This window comes from Lagenorhynchus albirostris, chromosome 11 (assembly GCF_949774975.1).
Source record: "Lagenorhynchus albirostris chromosome 11, mLagAlb1.1, whole genome shotgun sequence".
NCBI classification, from domain to species: domain Eukaryota; kingdom Metazoa; phylum Chordata; class Mammalia; order Artiodactyla; family Delphinidae; genus Lagenorhynchus; species Lagenorhynchus albirostris.
The window spans coordinates 91780505-91799443 of NC_083105.1; the positions used below are offsets into that span (position 1 = coordinate 91780505).

Sequence of the window (18939 nt, forward strand, 5' to 3'; positions counted from 1 at the left end):
GCATCAAAAAAAATAATAATAAAATAAAAGCATACAGCTACCGTAAGTATCTCCAGATTTCTTCTTTTATAAACAACCCTCAAAACAGAAAGCACAGATTATGGGTTATGTGATTCCTCCCCAAAAAGTGTCTATAGATTTAGAGATTGCTTTTCTCATAAGATACTATGATTAACAGCTCTCCAAAACAAAGAAAAATCCTAACTTCTTTTAAGAGATGTTCTTTCTACCACCCTTCTTTTTTAAAAATAAGCGAATAAGAAAAATAAATTGTTGCCCAGAGTCAAGATTTTCAAGATCTACCTGCATGCAACACAATGATAGATACTGTGGCTTTGGCTGGAATATCTCATTCTCTCACCCTAAAGCTCCTGAGAGTCATGAGACACGTACTCCACAAACCAAATGTGGGAAAGCAAGTCAAAGCTGAAGAACTGAATGGGGTAAAACAAGTACGTGAGGCTCTGGAGACAGAAGACAAACAGTATTGCCAGTTGTGATTCTGAACACACAATGCTGGAAAAATGTCACAGAAGTAGGCACCTCTGGAGTCATGTGTGCTGGTGCTCCAGTGTGGAATGGGTTTCCAAAAACTAGTAAAGCCAGTTCTAGGTCCTAATAAGCTCAAGGTCCTGGAAGATTCTTGAATCTGATAGCATTTCCATGTCACTGGTAATGTATTAGGTAAATATATGCAGCAGACAGAGAGAGGTCATAAAAAAGTGAAAAAATGAACACCTTTGTATATTTACAGAACATGGAATGCATTTAATTTTCAAAACCTGCTCAATAAGGTTTATAAGATGATGAACCTCTTCTGGTGAATTCTTTCTTCAAAGAACTGTTTATGGAACACAACTGAGGTGTCAACTTCAATATCATCATAAAAAATACCGTATTACAAGTCCTTATCCTTGGAATAATATACACAGACAATGAAAACACCAAATATAAAATCACAGGCCATGGTAGCTCTAAAAGACTGCAGAAGTCCTTACGTCTTATCCCCTCACTGGTAGCTTATTTAAATGGAGGCAGAGAGAAGTATTTGCCCAAGGACTCAGTGTAAATTGGCAAAATTATAAATACTAAAACCCGTGTGAGTTCCTCCTCATTAACTCAATGCATGTGCCGTGTCGATACTTCCTTGACAACATACTATCCTCATCAGGAGGAAGAGGGGGAAAGAGAAGAAACCGCAGTTGGCAAGGAGCCATCTGGGCCAAGCAACAGGATAACCAATTTACGCACATTATCTAATTTAATCCCTATTATGACCCCATGAAGTAGATACCGCTATTCCTATTTTACAGAGAAGGAACAGAAGGTACAGAGAAGTTAAGTAACTTGTCTAAGAGCAAATAGCTACTGACGATAGCACCAGGATTCCAACCAAGTTCTGTCTAATGCAAAGACCCTGCACAGACCAACTATTTCGGGTCTCCTAGAGTGACTCCCCTTCTTCCTCCACAATGTATCCCTTCTGGGTATGTTCTGGGTCTGTGACTCCAATGACAGTTGACCCATCTGGCCAGCTAGGTACCCCCCCTCTCTCCCGGTACAGCACAGGAGAGCTGCTCTCTTCATCTCAGAGCACAGTCTTCCCAGGGAGAGGAGAACCATCGGCCCAAGAGCACAGAAGTAGATGTCTTTCTGGCTAAACACACCATAGTAACACTGTTCCTTAAGCCTCCTGTTCACGGCTAACTGCAGAGCCAGGTTAAATAAATGGCAACACATGGGAGATATGATTTGTACTAATTAATCAATATGTAAATCCAGCAATGCTTCGATTACGCGGCACCTAAACTATGTAGAATCAAGAACTAGAAGCTTTGGGGGACTTCCCTGGCAGTCCAGTGGTTAAGATTCCACACTTCCAATGCAGGGGGCGCAGGTTCAATCCTGGTCGGGGAATTAAGATCCCGCATGCCACTTGGCAGGGCCAAAAAAAAAAGAAAAAAAAAAGAACCAGAAGTATATTAAAAACAAACAAACAAACAAAAAAGATGCTCCAAGTTAGTGCTTCTCCTTAGGACTATGGGATGGCAGGGGAAGAAGGGGTGGAATTAAAATCACCTAGAGTGATTTTCAGTGTAGAATCTTACTCCTCCCTTACATCCAACCCCCAATCCTGATGTTACACATACTCAGGGGAATGTGCTAGATTCTGTGAGGAAGGGAGCTGGGGCAAGGAATCAGAAAACATCTGTCAGATAATTCTGAGAACCAGCAATACATTCCACACCCTATCCAGTTAAAACCACTGTCCGGAGTGATAAGTTAGATGGTGCACGTTTCTGTACCCAGATGCAAAGGAGTGAGGGAAGGACAGTATTAACGAGCTGACAGTAAAAAGCCTAACAGCAAAGGACCAGGCACGACAACAATAACAAAGATGTTTAAATAAAAAGATACAAAATCCAAAAAAAAGCACAGCAGTCTGGACCATTAGCTATGGGGCAAGTCACCTTGGAGACTTCAGTAGCCCCCTAAGAACGTCACTGTATTCCAGGATAATATACAGGCAAACCTCAAGAGATACTGCGGGTTCAGTTCCAAACCACCACAATAAACCAAGTATCAGAATAAAGCGAGTCACATGAATTTTTCAGTTTCCCAGTGCATATAAAAGTTATGCAAAAAAAAAAAAGTTATGCTTACACTATAGTTTAATGTATTAAATGTGCAATAGCATTATGTCTAAAAGAACAATGTACATACCTTAATTAAAAAATATTTTATTGCTAAGAAATGCTAACCCCCATCTGAGCCTTCAGCAAGTCATAATCTTTTTGTAATGGTAACATCAAAGATCACTGATCACAGATCACCATAATAAATATAATAATACTAATGGAAAAGTTTGAAATATTGAGCATTTCCAAAATGTGACAGAGACATGAAGTGAACAAATGCTGTTGGAAAAACGGTGCCTACAGACTTGCTTGACACGAGGTTACCCCGAACCTTCAATTTGCAAAAATCTGTGGCGTGCAACAGACAGAAGTGAAATAAAATGAGGTGCCTATAATCACTGATACAATAGTTCTGAATGATCTAGAAAAAACTGTATTTAATAGAAAGTGTAAATGAAGTCGGGGAAATGTAAATATTTTTTAATGAACTTCTTTCTAAAGTGGCTAAAACTCTGCTTTGGTCAAGATTCACTGAATTTGAATGTCTGCTTATGTGAAACTAATCGATGAAAAGCATCGTTTCATGGGGAATCATTTTGGTGGGGAAATGGAACACGGATTCCAGAGTCAGACAGATGCGGGTTCCATGCTCTGGAGGTTTGGTCCTCAGCACAGGGAACAGCCGAAATCAGTGAGGATAGGAGGTTTCCAAGGGAGAGTGTGCAGAGTCTGAGAAGTTTGAGAGTTTGCTGGGACAGAAGTTGAGTGATGACAGAAGAAGCGGAGGAGCTTGCAAACAAGACGCAGCAGTATTCAGAAACACGGAGGAAAACCTGAAGAAAGCAGGGTCACCAAAGCCATGACAAGAGAGTGCTTCCAGGAGGAAACGGTCCACTGTGTCAGCTGCTGCTGCAGGACAAAGCTAAACGACTGAAGAGTATCTCCCGGGCATAGCAAAATAACAGGGCATTGTTATCTTGGAAAGAACAGATTCAAGAGAAACAAGTACATACGGCTCTTTTAAGAATTTCAGCCACAAAGGGGAGAATGGAAAGGGAGACTCAGCTGGGGATGAGGAGGAATGGTGACATGTAGGCTTTTTTTTTTTTTTTTTTACTGGATAAGAATGTTTGGATAGGGACCTCCCTGGTGGCACAGTGGTTAAGAATCCGCCTGCCAATGCAGGGGACATGGGTTCGAGCCCTGGACCGGGAAGATCCCACGTGCCGCAGAGTAACTAAGCCCGTGCACCACAACTACTGAGCCTGCGCTCTAGAGCCGGCGAGCCGCAGCTACTGAGCCCGCGTGCCTAGAGCCCGTGCTCCGCAACAAGAGAAGCCACCACAATGAGAAGCCCGTGCACCGCAACGAAGCCGCGGAAAGGCTGGGCCTGTGAGCCATGGCCGCTGAGCCTGCGCGTCCGGAGCCTGTGCTCCTTAACGGGAGAGGCCACAACAGTGAGAGGCCCGCATACCGCAAAAAAAAAAAAAAAAGGCCCAAGGCTGTGCTCCTTAACGGGAGAGGCCACAACAGTGAGAGGCCCGCATACCGCAAAAAAAAAAAAAAAAAGGCCCAAGGCTGTGAAAAAAGGCTGGGAGGAGGTGGGAGCCACAGCACGGCCCAGGGACTGGATTCAGGAGGAAGGAGAAGAGGAGCAGCAAGGGGAGTAGATTTGATGCAAGGACACCGAGAAGGTCCTGCGTAACAGATTCTACCTTTCCCGAGAAGCAGCAGGTAGGTTGTCTGCCAGTACTTAAGGAGCCTCAAGGTGGGTGGAAAAGTTACAAGTTTGAGGGAGTAGATTTTAAATGGTCGTCAAGGAGAATCCAAGAAGAGGAATACGAGCCCTCTCCAGTCTCCCCTTTGAGTTCATACCCTAAACTGTGGACCCTTGTGACCATACACAAGGGTCACAAGATACACTCTGAATGGCCAGGTTTAGAAAACAAGATTCTTTCTTTTGTGCTTTAACCAGTGTCCTACACACCTCAGTGCACAGAGAAGAGGAGCCTGGATTAGAAGGTGCAACAGCCTCACAGACACTTCCATCAGCAAATTCCAAGAAATCAATGTTAGGCTCATATTTTAGTAAAGAGCTAATATTAAAACATGACACCGAAAAATACAATACGTAATCAAATTGAGAACTGAAATTAAGATAAAATACTGCAGTGAAAAAAGGCCTAAGACATTTGCAGTTTTCTAGTTAGAATTAAATTTCTAGTATTAAATGTTCCTTTTCAATTTGTTTTGGGTCAAGAGGTTATTAACACCATAAAAAGAGTTAATAGAAAAGTATGGTCTGGGACAAAGATGTGTTATTATATTTTGCATGAATGTTTGTTATTGGGAAATTATCAGTTCTTAAAAACAACCATTTCTAGTTCATTAAGGGAAAGGCAATTACATCAAATCTCATCTCCTATTGTATTTTATTTTCCAATTAGTAGTATTCTAGAGACAAGAGCACAAGTTATAATATAAACTATACTTCTATATCTGTAACTACTTAATAAAAGATAAAGGACATAGTTTTTTATCCAACTAAATGACATAGAGTTTATTTCTAGATTTGTTTTAAGTTATTATGCTGACTCATTTTTTTCTTACTCTAGGCCTTAAATCTTAACTGAAATCTATGACAAGGAACAGACAAGCAGAATTAATATACAGGGACAAGGGACATCTACTTCAAATAAGCCATTTAAGAATGATTGCAACTGCCCAAAGCACACATGAACTATAAGAAAAGGATCAAAAATCAAAAGCACAAAAAGATATTTGTGAACTGTCAAGAATTTAAACCTGGCAAGGCTTAAAAGATGTTGGTAAGTACAGATGGGAGTATCAGGCAATGGGCATGGCCTGACATTTGTTTTCCTAGATCCTTCAGAATTGCTGTGTGACTGGATTCTCCTTGAATACAGGGATGCTCCCAGGGGCTACTGGAATCTCTGAGATGACCTGCCTCATAGCTGAACAGACAGCTGTGCCTTCTGACTTCATAAACCTTTTTATTTAAACACTGTTGTTATTGTTGTTTTGCCTCAACCTTTGCTGTGAGGCTTTTTATGATCGCATCCTGTTTGGCTCACGCAGCCCACTCTCTTTCCCTGCCAACTCCTTTCCGTTAAGGCACAGAAATGTGCACCAACTAACATATTAAGAATGTATGGGGGGACTTCCCTGGAGGCACAGTGGTCGAGAATCTGCCTGCCAATGCAAGGGACACGGGTTTGAGCCCTGGTCCGGGAAGATCCCACATGCTGCAGAGCAACTAAGCCCGCGTGCCACAACTAGTGAGCCTGCACTATAGAGCCCACGAGCCACAACTACTGAGCCCGTGTGCCACAACTACTGAAACCCGCTCACCTAGAGCCCGTGCTCTGCAACAAGAGAAGCCATCACAGTGAGAAGCTCGCACACCACAATGAAGAGTAGCCCCGCTTGCAGCAACTAGAGAAAGCCCGCATGCAGCAACAAAGACCCAGAGCAGCCAAAAATAAATAAATTTAAAAAAAAAAAGAATGTATGGGAATGTAGCTAATATTCCAAGCCAAAAGACTACCTTTTCCAGCTTCACTTGCAGCCAAGCCTGGCCATGGAACTCACTTAGGGCCAATGAGGTGTAAGCAAAGATGGTGTGTGAGATTTGGGGACCGGACAAACCCCTATTTCCTGTTGTCCGGGAGATGAATGTAAAAGCTGGAGCTTCAAAAGCCATCACAGACAATGGAGTGTCCTTGAGTATGAGGACGGAAGCCACGCTCTTTGGAAGTGGAAGATAAAAGTAGTCCAGGTCTCCAAGAACTTTGTATTTCACAACACCCCTGAAACACCTACTTCCCAACTTCATGTGAGAGAGTAAATCCTTGAGCATTTAAACCACTGACTGAATCTTTGTTGCTCTATAACCAAAAGCAATTCTTAATGGATAAACAATGGAATTATAATTTACAGAAGATGAGATAGATGGATTGATGGATAGAGTCACAGATATCTATGAGATACTGGCAAGACTGATAGGTAGGTTAAGAAAAAATACATTAAATATAGTCCTATTTTTAATTTTAATTTTTTCACTTTTTAAAAATTTTGATTTTAAACTTAACAGAAGGACGGGAGTTGCACGTGTGTATATGAAGAGAAAAAAGTTTGCAGAGCTGTGCACTGCAGTGTTATCGAGGGTTATTTGTAGAGGATGAGATTATGTAGAACATCCACTTCTTTATTACTGGTCAGAACTTTTGTTTTTAACAGTGAGAAGGTATAACCTTTGTAATTAGAATAAAATACGCCAATTATTTGATATTCACATATCTAAAGAGACAACACGTTATTCTGGCTTAATCCTATGACTGTGTTAAAAATTTTTACTTAAACTACTTGTTACAATGATTTTTCTGAAATACAGAATTGTACTTATTTTAGCTATCAACAATCTCTAAGTATACAAAATGCATTTAAGGCAGAGGTAAAATCAATTCCATCAAAAAAATAATAGCTTGTTACTGGAATGGGAAATGCCCTATTATAACTGACATGATAGTAAATCATGAGTCTCGAAGGTGAATACGTAATAATACCCAGAGGAGCTACGTTCAAGAACAGGAGTAAAAACAGACTTAGCAGACTAATTAATAATCCCACATCCTCCAAACCCACAAAGATTAACATAAAAAAGGGAAGCTTCCTCCATCATATTAAAATAAACTCTGCATAAAAGACTTGCCTGGAGTGATTTTTGTATTGAGTAGCAAAACAGTAGAGAATAGAATAAAAGTTAATAATCCACTGCATGGAAATAACTAATCACCTAAAGGGATCTAAAAAGTTCATGCAGGTGGGCAGGATGAGCAATCTTGGTCGAGTTTTCTCCTCAATTCACCCTCTGATCTAGGGACTTGTAATCTAGAACAGTGACTTCCACACCATGCTGCCTCTTATCAGATCCTTGACACCTGACTGACCAGGGAAGAACCAAATCTCCCTCTTGGGTAAGGATGTGTGTGCGCTTACCTTCCCACTGGCCTGTGAGCACCAAGGTTCTGTTAATTACCACGTCAATTTCTGAAGCTCCATCTTCCACAGCCAATCTGATCTCTTCTAATCGTGTTTTTAAATGAGTCTGCCCAGCTGGAAAGCCAGTGGCCACTAGTAGAGAAAGAAGAAAACAAAAAAAGAAAGGAAGGAAGGTAGTGAGGGAGGGAGGGAGGGAGGGAGAGAGGGAAGGAGGGAGAGAGGGAGGGAGGGAGACAAATTTCAATTGGTCAGTATCTCAACAAAGAATTTCAGACCAAAAAAATTAGCATTTAGACCAAAGCATGAATGACACTTCAGAACTTCATGCCTACCTTGCAAAGTGAAGTGTAAAGAAACTGAGTGCAATTTTATATAGTACTGACGTTAGGATAAATATTAGTATTATATCCTTTGGAAGACCTGAAATTAAGTTGCTACAGAGATGCTCATGGGGGTGCTTTAAGTAAATAGCAATTAAGAAGATACGTCATCGTCAAAGTGAAAGTCATAAGGTAGTAGCGACAGCCCTGTCTTGATGGACACTAGTCAGTTCTGGATCCTACTCATGACCAAGTTGGCTATCACTGTCATGATTTACTCATTCCCATTTAGAGCCGTTGTAACCAAATTGTAATATAGGTTCCTCCCACTGCCCATTTTAAAGTGAACAGCCAAGCAGATGAGAATAAAGGGGAGATGTTGCACGATGGAAAAGCACCTCATTCGCCCACAAAACTGGGGCAGGGGTAAACTGGGAAGAGCAGGGCCACGCATAAATAAAAGGAAAATAAACACACAATGACACTTTGGAAAAAGTATTAACATTTTTAACATGCTAATCATTAATTCCATTCCTGTGTCTAAAGATAACCTTTCATGTTTCCTTGATGTTATTAAATTCCTTGGGTCTGTTACCGTAGAGGAGAGCATGTTTCCCTGTTGTATAAAGGAAAAGCTGAATTGACTGAGGCTAATGAAAAATGAAGGTTGATAAAGGTGTCGCTAGCTAACAAATACTCTGGGAATCTTCACAAATAGGTTGTATATAAATACTGTACAGTCTGTTTCTTTTGATGTATCCCTAATAAAATAATGATTTTCTTAGCTTCCTTCTTTAAAGCACCAGGATATTCCTCTAATACTTTTGAAAAGGAGAATCTAATTTTATATGTATCTATCCATATGTAAACACACACACACACACATACAGGGAAGCTTTTAGTAAGACTTTACCCTCCCTCATGCCTCGCTCTCCTACTCCATCTAGGATTGGAGTAATTTTTTTCTTTGTAATATTTACTTATCTGGCTCTGCCAGATCCTTGCTGCCTTGTGCTGCGGCACGTGGGATCCAGATCCCTGACCAGGGATCGAACCTGGGCCCCCTGCACTGGGAGCGCAGATGCTTATGCACCAGACCACCAGGGAAGTCCCTACATCTATCTTAAGTCAAAAACTCTTGAACGCACTCTTTTCCTTATCTTTCAGGCTTGGGGGTGGCTCTCATCAGCTCCCATGTGGCCCGTGATGAGTCTAACTAACTCCATTTCACCCCTCCATGATTTGTCCACTACCATCCCCTAACTTAACTATGTCATGAAGCGGATCATGGTATGTCTCTGCTTAGCATCTTTTGGTATCTTCCCCGTCACCAAAATAAAACCCAGATGCCACGGCCCGGTATGGTCTCCCCATGGGATCTGACCCCAATCTGCCTCTCCAGCTTCAACTCCCAAGCTCTGCCTTTGTCCTACCTTAGGATCCTACAATTACAAAGCCATTTCAGTTCCCTGAACTGTGCTTCTGCACCTTCACATGTGCTAGTTCCTCTGTCTAAAACGCCATTCCTTAGCTTATCAACTCTCTAAACTCTTCCTTAACCTTAAGACCCAATGCAGGGGTCTTACTATCTCCTCTGTGAAGCATCCCCCTACCCACTGAGTGTCGTCAACCTCTGCAGAATAAATCACTACCCACTCGGGGTTACAACTGTACCTTCTGCATATCTTTATTGTTATATTTTACATATAAATAATAGTACAGGTCCTGTGTTACAATATTTTTTTAAACTTGACTATTCCTCCTAAACAGAGAAGTTTCCTTTAAGGACAGAGATACAGTTCTATATTTTTAGGAATTAATACATAAATGTCTGCTACTCAACAGGCAATGAATAAATATGAAAATAATAGATAAATACAACCAATTAAATATATAAAACTAATTAAAATCATAGAATAAAACTACAGAGATACTACCCCGAAGTGTCTGAGTTGAAGAACGGGAAGCATGTTGATTAAACGACAACAGAAGCCACAAATTTTACCTGATGCCACTGGGATATCACAGCCTGCAGCCTTTAGTGCTTTCACTGCATCACATACCCGGGCAGGATAAACACAAACGGCAGCTGTAGTAATGCCTATGAAGAAAGAAATCATAACAGCCTAGTTTATGTGAAGTTCAAGTCACACAATATGCTTTTAAATATTATTTATACTTCAACACTGGCAGAAATCAAAATGAGAGAAAAAATAATTCCCCTACGATGCTGCAACAAATTAAAAGGTTTTTACTTTCCACATTCCCTTCTGGCTCTTGACAACGTGGATCATTTTCTTATCATCACCATAACGGAATAAAATATATATATTTTTTTAATTTTATTATATTTTTTAATTGAAGTATAGTTGACTTACAACGTTGTGCCCATCTCTGCGGCACAGCAAAGTGACTCAGTTATACACATCTAGACATTCTTTTTTTTAATATTCTTTTCCATTATGGTTTATCACAGGATATTAAATATAGTTCCCTGTGTTATAAAGTAGGACCTTGTTGTTTCTCCATCTTATATATAATAGTTTACATCTGTTAATCCCAAACTCCCAATCCTTCCCTCCCCCATCCCCTCCCCCTTGGCAACCACAAGTCTGTGCTCTATGTCTGTGAGTCTGTTTCTGTCTCGTAGATAGGTTCATCTGTGCCGTATTTTAGATTCCACATATAAGTGATGTCACGTAATATTTGTCTTTCTAACTTAGAATGATAATCTCTAGTTGCATCCATGTTGCTGCAAATGGCATTATTTTGTTCTTTTTTATGGCTGAGTAGTGTTCCAATGTATATATGTACCAAATCTTCTTTATCCATTCATCTGTCAATGGACATTTTGGTTGTTTCCATGTTTTGGTTATTGTAAATAGTGCTGCTATGAACATAGGGATGCATGAACCTTTTTGAATTATAGTTTTGTCTGGGTATATGCCCAGGAGTGGGACTGCTGGATCATACAGCAATTCTATTTTTAGTTTTCTGAGGAACCTCCACACTGTTTTCCATAGTGGCTGCACCAAATTACATTCCCACCAACAGTGTAGGAGTGTTCCCTCTTCTCCACACTCTCTCTAGCATTTGTTATGTGTAGACTTTTTGAAGAAGGCCATTCTGACTGGTGTGAGGTGATAACCTCATTGCATTTCTCTAATAATTAGTGATGGTGTGCATCTTTTCATGTGCCTACTGGCCACCTGTATGTCTTCTTTGGAGAAATGTCTATTAAGGTCTTCTGCCCATTTTTCAATTGGGTTGTTTGTTTTTCTGTTGTTGAGTTATATAAGCTGTTTGTATATCTTGGAGATTAAGCCCTTGTCTGTTGCATCATTTGCAAATATTTTCTCTCATTCCATAGCTTGTCTTTTTGTTTTTGTTTTTGTTGTTGTTGTTGTTTTTGTTTCTATGGTTTCTTTTGCTGTGCAAAAGCCTGCAAGTTTGATCAGGTCCCATTTGTCTATTTTTGTTTTTATTTCTATTGCCTTGGGAGACTGCCCTAAGAAAACATTGGTACAATTTATGTCAGAAAATATTTTGCCTATGCTCTCTTCTAGGAGTTTTATGGTGCCATGTTCTATGTTTAACTCTTTTTTTAAAAAAAATATGCAACGCTTCACGAATTGGCGTGTCATCCTTGCACAGGGGCCATCCTAATCTCTGTATCGTTCCAATTTTAGTATATGTGCTGCCAAAGCAAGCACTGGAATAAAATACTTTTGATACATTGTTCTTGGAGGTTAACATAGTGCCATTTGTAAAAAAATTCCTAAACAGTAAACTTGGTGGCCTTGATCCAATGAAACTGTTTTATTCCATGCAGATAATAAAATCCAGGTTTTTACAGCGTTCAAACAGGACAGCAGATGAAGAAAAATGCAAGTGAACCTTACAGGGTAGTACAGGCAGACCCTGGAGATAGTGCGGGTTCAGTTCCAGACCACCGCAATAAATCGAATATCGCAATAAAGTGAGTCACGGGAATTTTTTGGTTTCCTAGTGCATATAAAAGTTACGTTTATACTATACTGTAGTCTATTAACTGTGAAATAGCATTATGTCTAAAATAAGTACATACCTTAATTCAAAAACATTTTATTGCTAAAAAATGCCGAAGAATTACAATGGTAACATCAAACATCACTGATCACAGATCACCATAACAAATATAACAATGATGAAAAAGTCTGAGGGGCTTCCCTGGTGGCACAGTGGTTGGGAGTCCGCCTGCCGATGCAGGGGACGCGGGTTCGTGCCCCGGTCCAGGAAGATCCCACATGCCGCGGAGCGGCTAGGCCCGTGGGCCATGGCCACTGAGCCTGCGCATCCGGAGCCTGTGCTCCGCAACGGGAGAGGCCACAACAGTGAGAGGCCCGCGTACCGCAAAAAAAAAAAAAAAAAAAAAAAGAGTCTGAAACACTGCAAGAATTATCAAAATGTGACAGAGACATGAAGTGAGCAAATGCAGTTGGAAAAACAGCGCCGATAAACTTGCTCAACGCAGGGCTGCCACAAACCTTCAATTTGTAAAACACATAGTATCTGCAAAGTGCAATAAAACAAGTTACACCTGTTTAGCAAAACAACATTTACCTAATTCTATTCCCTCTTTTGCAGAAAATAATAAAATCTGGATCTGAAGCCCTCATTTTGAGGAATAAGATCTTAAACTGAAAAATCAAATAGCCACTGTAAAACAATAACATAGGACTCATACAAAGCTGTTGCTTTTCAGTGGTATAAATGGTAGGTGTTTTACTGTCAACTCAAAAGAAAAATACTACTTTTCAAAAGCTGTAGGTTTGTTTAGGTCTATAAGTTATCTACAAACTCTTTGGGATAAAATACCTGCATTGGGCCAATGCAGCATCTCTAGCTGCATTCATTATAGACAGGCACCTGGGAACCATGAAGGATCCCTTCATGGTTTAGATCTGATTCCTAAAACAAGCCCATTGAGTAACAACACACATTGTCCTGGAAATATCATTTCGCCTTCCAGGTCTCAAGTTTCCTCACTTAGAAACAAGGGCATCGACTCTTAAAATCTCCTCCATTTCTGAAATGTTAAGGTTCTAAACTTACGGCAACTTTAGAAAGTTTTTTCTTTCATGTATACGAAGAGAGTGAGTATAACTTTTTTTCAAAAGATTTAACCTAATATACAAGCTTGCAATATATCCCATTTGTATTTTATTCTCAAAAGCATTTCATTTACTCACAGAAAATACTTTATGTATGAGGTGTGATTATTAAGTAATGAGACTGGCTTTTTCATATGTGGCTAGGGAATCAGAATCAGTATTTGAGAGTCACTAGATAGAAAACTTCCAAAACTGAAGAACTAGAAAGAAAAATAAACTCAATACTTGCAACTTTAATCCATGATGGGAAAGAACTGACCTAAAAATGAGACTCAGATTCTTCCTCTGCTGTTTCTCAGAGAAGAATCTCAATTATTTCTCTATGTACACAATCCTATCATGGATTTTATTGCTACCATCATTTTAACAGCTGAATCTTAAGTCCTCTTAGATTTAGTAACTGTTGTTGTAAAAACGGTAAACACCAGACAGACTATACATTACCTTTATCGTGCATATTTAAAGCTTTTAAGAGATCTTCCCGGATTGGATACTTGGCTTTATAACAGAGTCTTTGAATGTTGGAAGGTGTGTCATCGCCTGAAAGTGTAGTAAGATCTATAAAGGTAACAGCTTTCAGGAGCCAAGCAGCCTGGTTTGAAGAAAAGTTAAAAACAAGGTTTAAAAAAATAATTAATCTCCAACCCAGTTAGTTAGTAAAGAACCATTAGGCACATATGGGTGCTAAAATCTCTTGTCTATGCTGTTCTAAGGCATATGTTCTGATATATGCTCAAGAGTGACCAAAAAGATTAAGGTTACATAGAATAAAATAAAAGGGGAGAAAATAGCTTATAAATGTTTTTTCTCCCATAGGTAACCCAAATTGAAATCCCTAATAGATCAAGTCTCCCCACATGTGACTTTTCCATTTCACTCACAAGGAGCCTCAGAGGGCCACCCGCTAGGGGAGAACTTGGGAACAAGAGTTTCTATCGTACATTTTACCTCCAGCCTGGGGTCTGGAATGAGACACTGTAAAAAGAGTCTCCATCTTCTTTGTTTTTTGTTTTTTTTTCAATTTAAACCAATTATAATTTTTAAACAATATTCATATTTCACAACTCATTCTGATGAATTCCTTTTATCTTTTCAATCAGATTATTTCTAAGGATGAGCAAAATGTGACCTGATTTCCTAAAGGATTCAATCACTTGTGAAATAAACTCTGAATGCCTTTTAGTCCTGAGATGCGTAGCACATCTTTCGTTGGTACACACTGAAGAATATGCTGACCACAAGTACTTTATGAAACATCATTTTTCGAATTTTGAAAAATGATTTAGGAAAATTAATTAGTATGGTAAACATGATGGTCAAAGAAGATCAACTCATACCTCAGGGCCTCAACAGCGGACACACCAGGTTTAGGTGTTACGGTTTTAAAATTAAAATAGAAGCCAACCAAAGAAGGTACGTCTAAGAAACTGAATAAATACATTGACAAAATATGCCATTTAATTCACTCATGAATAAAGATGCCTCAAATTCATTTGTGGCTTTGCCACTCAAGAGTGATAAGATTTTTAACTTGTTTGGATAAATGTGTTATCTTTCTCCAACCCATCATCATCATATATGAATTATGAAAATAAGTCATGGACAGCTGCAATCTTTTAAGTTGAGATGCATCTTGAGCAAAATTCAATCTCGTGGCCTTGAGGGAAGAGACCAGGGCTGTAAACGACAGGGAGAGAATTCTCAAGAAGAACCCTTACTTGCCACTCCTTTTTCACGGGTCTGCGGGCCTGGATTTGTTCTGCACGCCTCAGAACTGCCGGCTGATTCACTTGTATTTTGGAGATCCAGCTAAGGTCTAAAGGCAAAAGAAGAACACTTTAAACGTTTTATTAAACATATTCACCTGCTTTTACATGGTCCTTGAAAGGACAGATTTATCACTAAGTAGCAAAGCTCTTTCAAGCCTTCTATTTCTTTTTTGCTGAACTACAAATAAATAACCTCGTTGAAGGAAGCCCAGCCATGAAAAGGCCTACTTCGCGTAAAATCAAGTACATTTGCAACTAGGAGAACCTGTACTGATTTATTACACAGATATGTCTAACAACGGAGGAAAATGTGCTACTCATTCCACGGGCCTCACTTCTGCCAGCAGAGACTTATTTGTGAGTGTCCAGTCCAGGAGAATGAATGGTTAATAAACCCATAGATGAATTAATATTGGGGGTTAAAGGAATCCTTGCTGATAAAATTAATAACTACTAGATGCTGATAGGATACAGCCCATTCTTTCCTCAAAGGAGAATTTTTCAAAGTGTATTAGAAATTAGTGCACTGAGGCTTCCCTGGTGGCGCAGTGGTTAAGAATCCACCTGCCAAGGCAGGGGACATGGGTTCGAACCCTGGTCCGGGAAGATCCCACATGCCGCGGAGCAACTAAGCCCATGCGCCACAACTACTGAGCCTGCGCTCTAGAGCCCGTGAGCCACAGCTACTGAAGCCCGCGCGCCTGGAGCCCGTGCTCCGCAACAAGAGTAGCCACCGTAATGAAAAACCCGAACACAGCAACGAAGAGTAGTCCCCGCTCGCTGCAACTAGAGAAAGCCCGCGCACAACAACAGACCCAACTCAGCCAAAAATAAATAAATAAATAAATTTATTTTAAAAAAAAAAAGAAATTAATGCACTGACATAACAAAAGTCAGAAGAGGGAAAAGAAAAAACAAGCTGTTCTAAATTCCGGGAAACAGCTCTTTTCTTCTGTTTTGAAATGCTCTCTCCTACCTGTATTCCACCCTCCATCCTCCTCTGGTTGACTGTAATTTCTATTTTAAACCCAGCCTAAAGGTTAGCTTTTGTGAAACCACTGCCTGCTCCCCAGATAGAACTAACATTTGGGTAGACCTCTACTACAGAGCTAGAACTAACATTTGGGTAGACCTCTACTACAGAGCTTGTATTTCATCAAGGAGTCGTAAAATTGTCTCTTGTACTTATGACAATGTGAGCCATGATCGTATCCGTCTTTGCGTGTCTAACACCAAACATAGTGTCTGGTGCATGTGCATTTCAACTTCACCCACAGACACTCTATAACAAAAGTGGCCTCCTCATAGTAAACTGGACACACACCCATTTATCTTCTATAACTAAACTCATTTCTGTATCTCTCTAGCAACCTCACGTTCCTGAAGAATCATCTTAAAAGAGCCTTAAAAGACTGCTGTGGGGGGCTTCCCTGGTGGCACAGTGATTAAGAATCCGCCTGCCAATGCAGGGGACACGGGTTCGAGCCCTGGTCCAGGAAGATCCCACATGCCGCAAAGCAACTAAGCCCGTGCGCCACAACTACTGAGCCCGCGCTCTAGAGCCCGTGAGCCACAGCTACTGAAGACCGCCTGCCTAGAGCCCGTGCTCCGCAACAAGAGAAGCCACTGCAATGAGAAGCCCGCGCACTGCAGCGAAGACCCAATGCAGCCAAAAATAAATAAATAATTTATTTTAAAAAAGAAGAAAAAAAAAAACTGCTGTGGGAAAGGTGATTCATTATGAACCATGTCACAATTACACAATTCTTTATAACGTGATGGAGAAAACTGCTGAATGCATACTGTACTACGTAATAACACATATCATAATAGTAATAAAGTATTTGCATCCACCTCAAAGATAAGACCACCAAGAAAACCAGTTTCTACAAAAGACATTCTCTCATTTTCATTCAATTCTTCTTATCAATATTAACGGTATAGAAATTCCAAATTAGAGTCTGAGTGATTAATAATGATATTCTTGTATCACTGAAGAATGGGAGTTCCCCGGTGGCCTAGTGGTTAGGATTCCCAGCTTTCACTGCCATGGCCCAGGTTCAATCCCTGGTCAAGGAACTGAGATCCCACAAGCTGCGCAGTGTGGCCAAAAAAAAAAAGAGAACTTTAAAAATTAAAAATAAATATCACTGAAGAAGGAACAAAGCTTGAGCGCTTTTTTTTCTGGTTAAATTATTCTGTTAGTCAAAATCTTGTAACAAAACAGATTTTTAATGTTTCAATCCATCTGCTCCTTGAAGACACTGTATGTTTTCCAGCTTGTCTGCTGACCCAGCTTCACAGAGGAAATGGGAGTCTACGGTCAGGGACATGAAATCTGCCTCTTTTTCTCCTCCCAAAGACTGATTTGGGTCTAGGTAGAGCCCAAGAGAGTCAGACCAGGCAGACATGCTAGACTCATCCCAATTTATCTAAGACCTGTAACAAGCCCTCTCTACCCAAAGGCTGGAGAGGCTTTTTTTAAAAAAAAAAACTAATAATGGGGCTTCCCTGGTGGCACAGTGGTTGAGAGTCTGCCTGCCGATGCAGGGGACACGGGTTCGCGCCCCGGTCGGGGAAGATCCCACATGCCGCGGAGCGGCTGGGCCCGTGAGCCATGGCCGCTGAGCCTGGGCGTCCGGAGCCTGTGCTCCGCAACGGGAGAGGCCACAACAGTGAGAGGCCAGCGTACCGCAAAAAAAAAAAAAAAAAAAAAAAAAAAAAACACTACTAATAATGGGGATTAGGTTCCTGGTAAAGATTGTTTCCCTGCCAACAGTCAAAATTACTGAAGTAAGGAGTGGCGTGAAATACAAGTCTGACCGCCAAGCCACTGCTGACAGTGGCCGAAAGAGGGAAGCCTAGGCGGTAGGGCAAGGCTTTGAGGTGTGGTCCTTAATCAGTCACATGACACCTCCTAGAACTCCCCTCCCCACCCCCAGACCCTGCTGCAGGAGGGAGGTCTCAGGCCATCCTGGGACTCTTCACCATCGGGCTCCAACCTCCCTCACGTGCCATTTTCTCCCTCTCCACCCCGCCTAACCCTGAGGCACAGCCTTCCTAAACTCCTGGGAGCTCACTGACACATCACATCGTGTTCTGTCTCTGGACCTGTGTGTGCTGTTTGCTCCCTCTGCCTAGAATGCCCTCCGTTATCCTGACAATTCATTTGCCACCTTCTCTGTGAACCTTCCCTGAACTACACAGGTTGAGCTATTCCTTTGCTTCTTTGTGTTTCCATGCTTTCAATTCTTACAGTCCATCTTTAGTGCCTTCTGAATGGCACTGATTTGTCCAGATGTTCGTATTCCCAACAGATTTTTAAAACTCCAAGCAAGGTACCTGACACACGGGTGGCATTCAAGAAATAAACTAAGGGTTCCCAAAGACCAGAAATGATCTGGGCGATGTCTTTCCAAATTGCTTCTTATTTTTGTTTTTTTTTTTTTTTACTGCTTACTTTTCCCCCCAGCCTGGTTGAGGTATAGTTGACAAATAAAAATAGTAAATATTTAAGGTGTATGTCCTGATAAATGTACACACTGTGAAATAATCACCACAGTCTAGCTAATTAACATTATCTATTGCTTCACACATTTTCTGTATCCTTTTTTCTTTTTGTTTTTTATGTATGCTGAGAACATTTAAGATCTACTCTCTTAGCAAATTTAAAGTATACAACAGAGCACACTGTTAACTATAGTCACACTGCTATACAAAAGATCTCCAGGAACTCCTCATCGTGTATAATGAAACTCTGTACCCCAACTGCTTCTAATTAAAGGCTTTTGGACCTCCACAAGAGAAGTTGGGACAGACACAGGAATGTAATACCTGAGGACATTCCCCTTAAAAACTAATTTTTAGTACAACTCCTCACCAAAGGTTAGAACCCACGAGGCCTGCTCTCACACGTTTCAGACACCACTTGACAGAGAGGTCCCTGCAAACCATCTCTGGGAGAATGTAACAGGATTACTTCTCCCCCAGTATCATGGCTAAAAATATCTTTAGTGGTCATAAAATCATCCAGCCC

The 18939-nt window shown here is 40.7% G+C and overlaps 1 protein-coding gene and 1 non-coding gene across 3 annotated transcripts in view; both read right to left on the bottom strand.

The window, feature by feature from the left end:
* DERA (deoxyribose-phosphate aldolase) overlaps positions 1 to 18939 on the bottom strand; it is a 115641-nt gene that overhangs the window by 57820 nt on the left and 38882 nt on the right. For both annotated transcript variants that reach the window (XM_060165352.1, XM_060165350.1), the window contains exons 2-5: positions 14853 to 14950; positions 13579 to 13726; positions 9987 to 10082; positions 7659 to 7793 (exon numbers count right to left, since the gene is read on the bottom strand). In XM_060165352.1, the coding sequence (XP_060021335.1) occupies positions 7659 to 7793; positions 9987 to 10082; positions 13579 to 13726; positions 14853 to 14950 (477 nt within the window). The remainder of the gene's footprint in view (positions 1 to 7658; positions 7794 to 9986; positions 10083 to 13578; positions 13727 to 14852; positions 14951 to 18939) is intronic.
* On the bottom strand, positions 11591 to 11694 carry LOC132530168 (U6 spliceosomal RNA). The gene has a single exon (XR_009543720.1). It is a non-coding gene; the product is annotated as a U6 spliceosomal RNA (small nuclear RNA).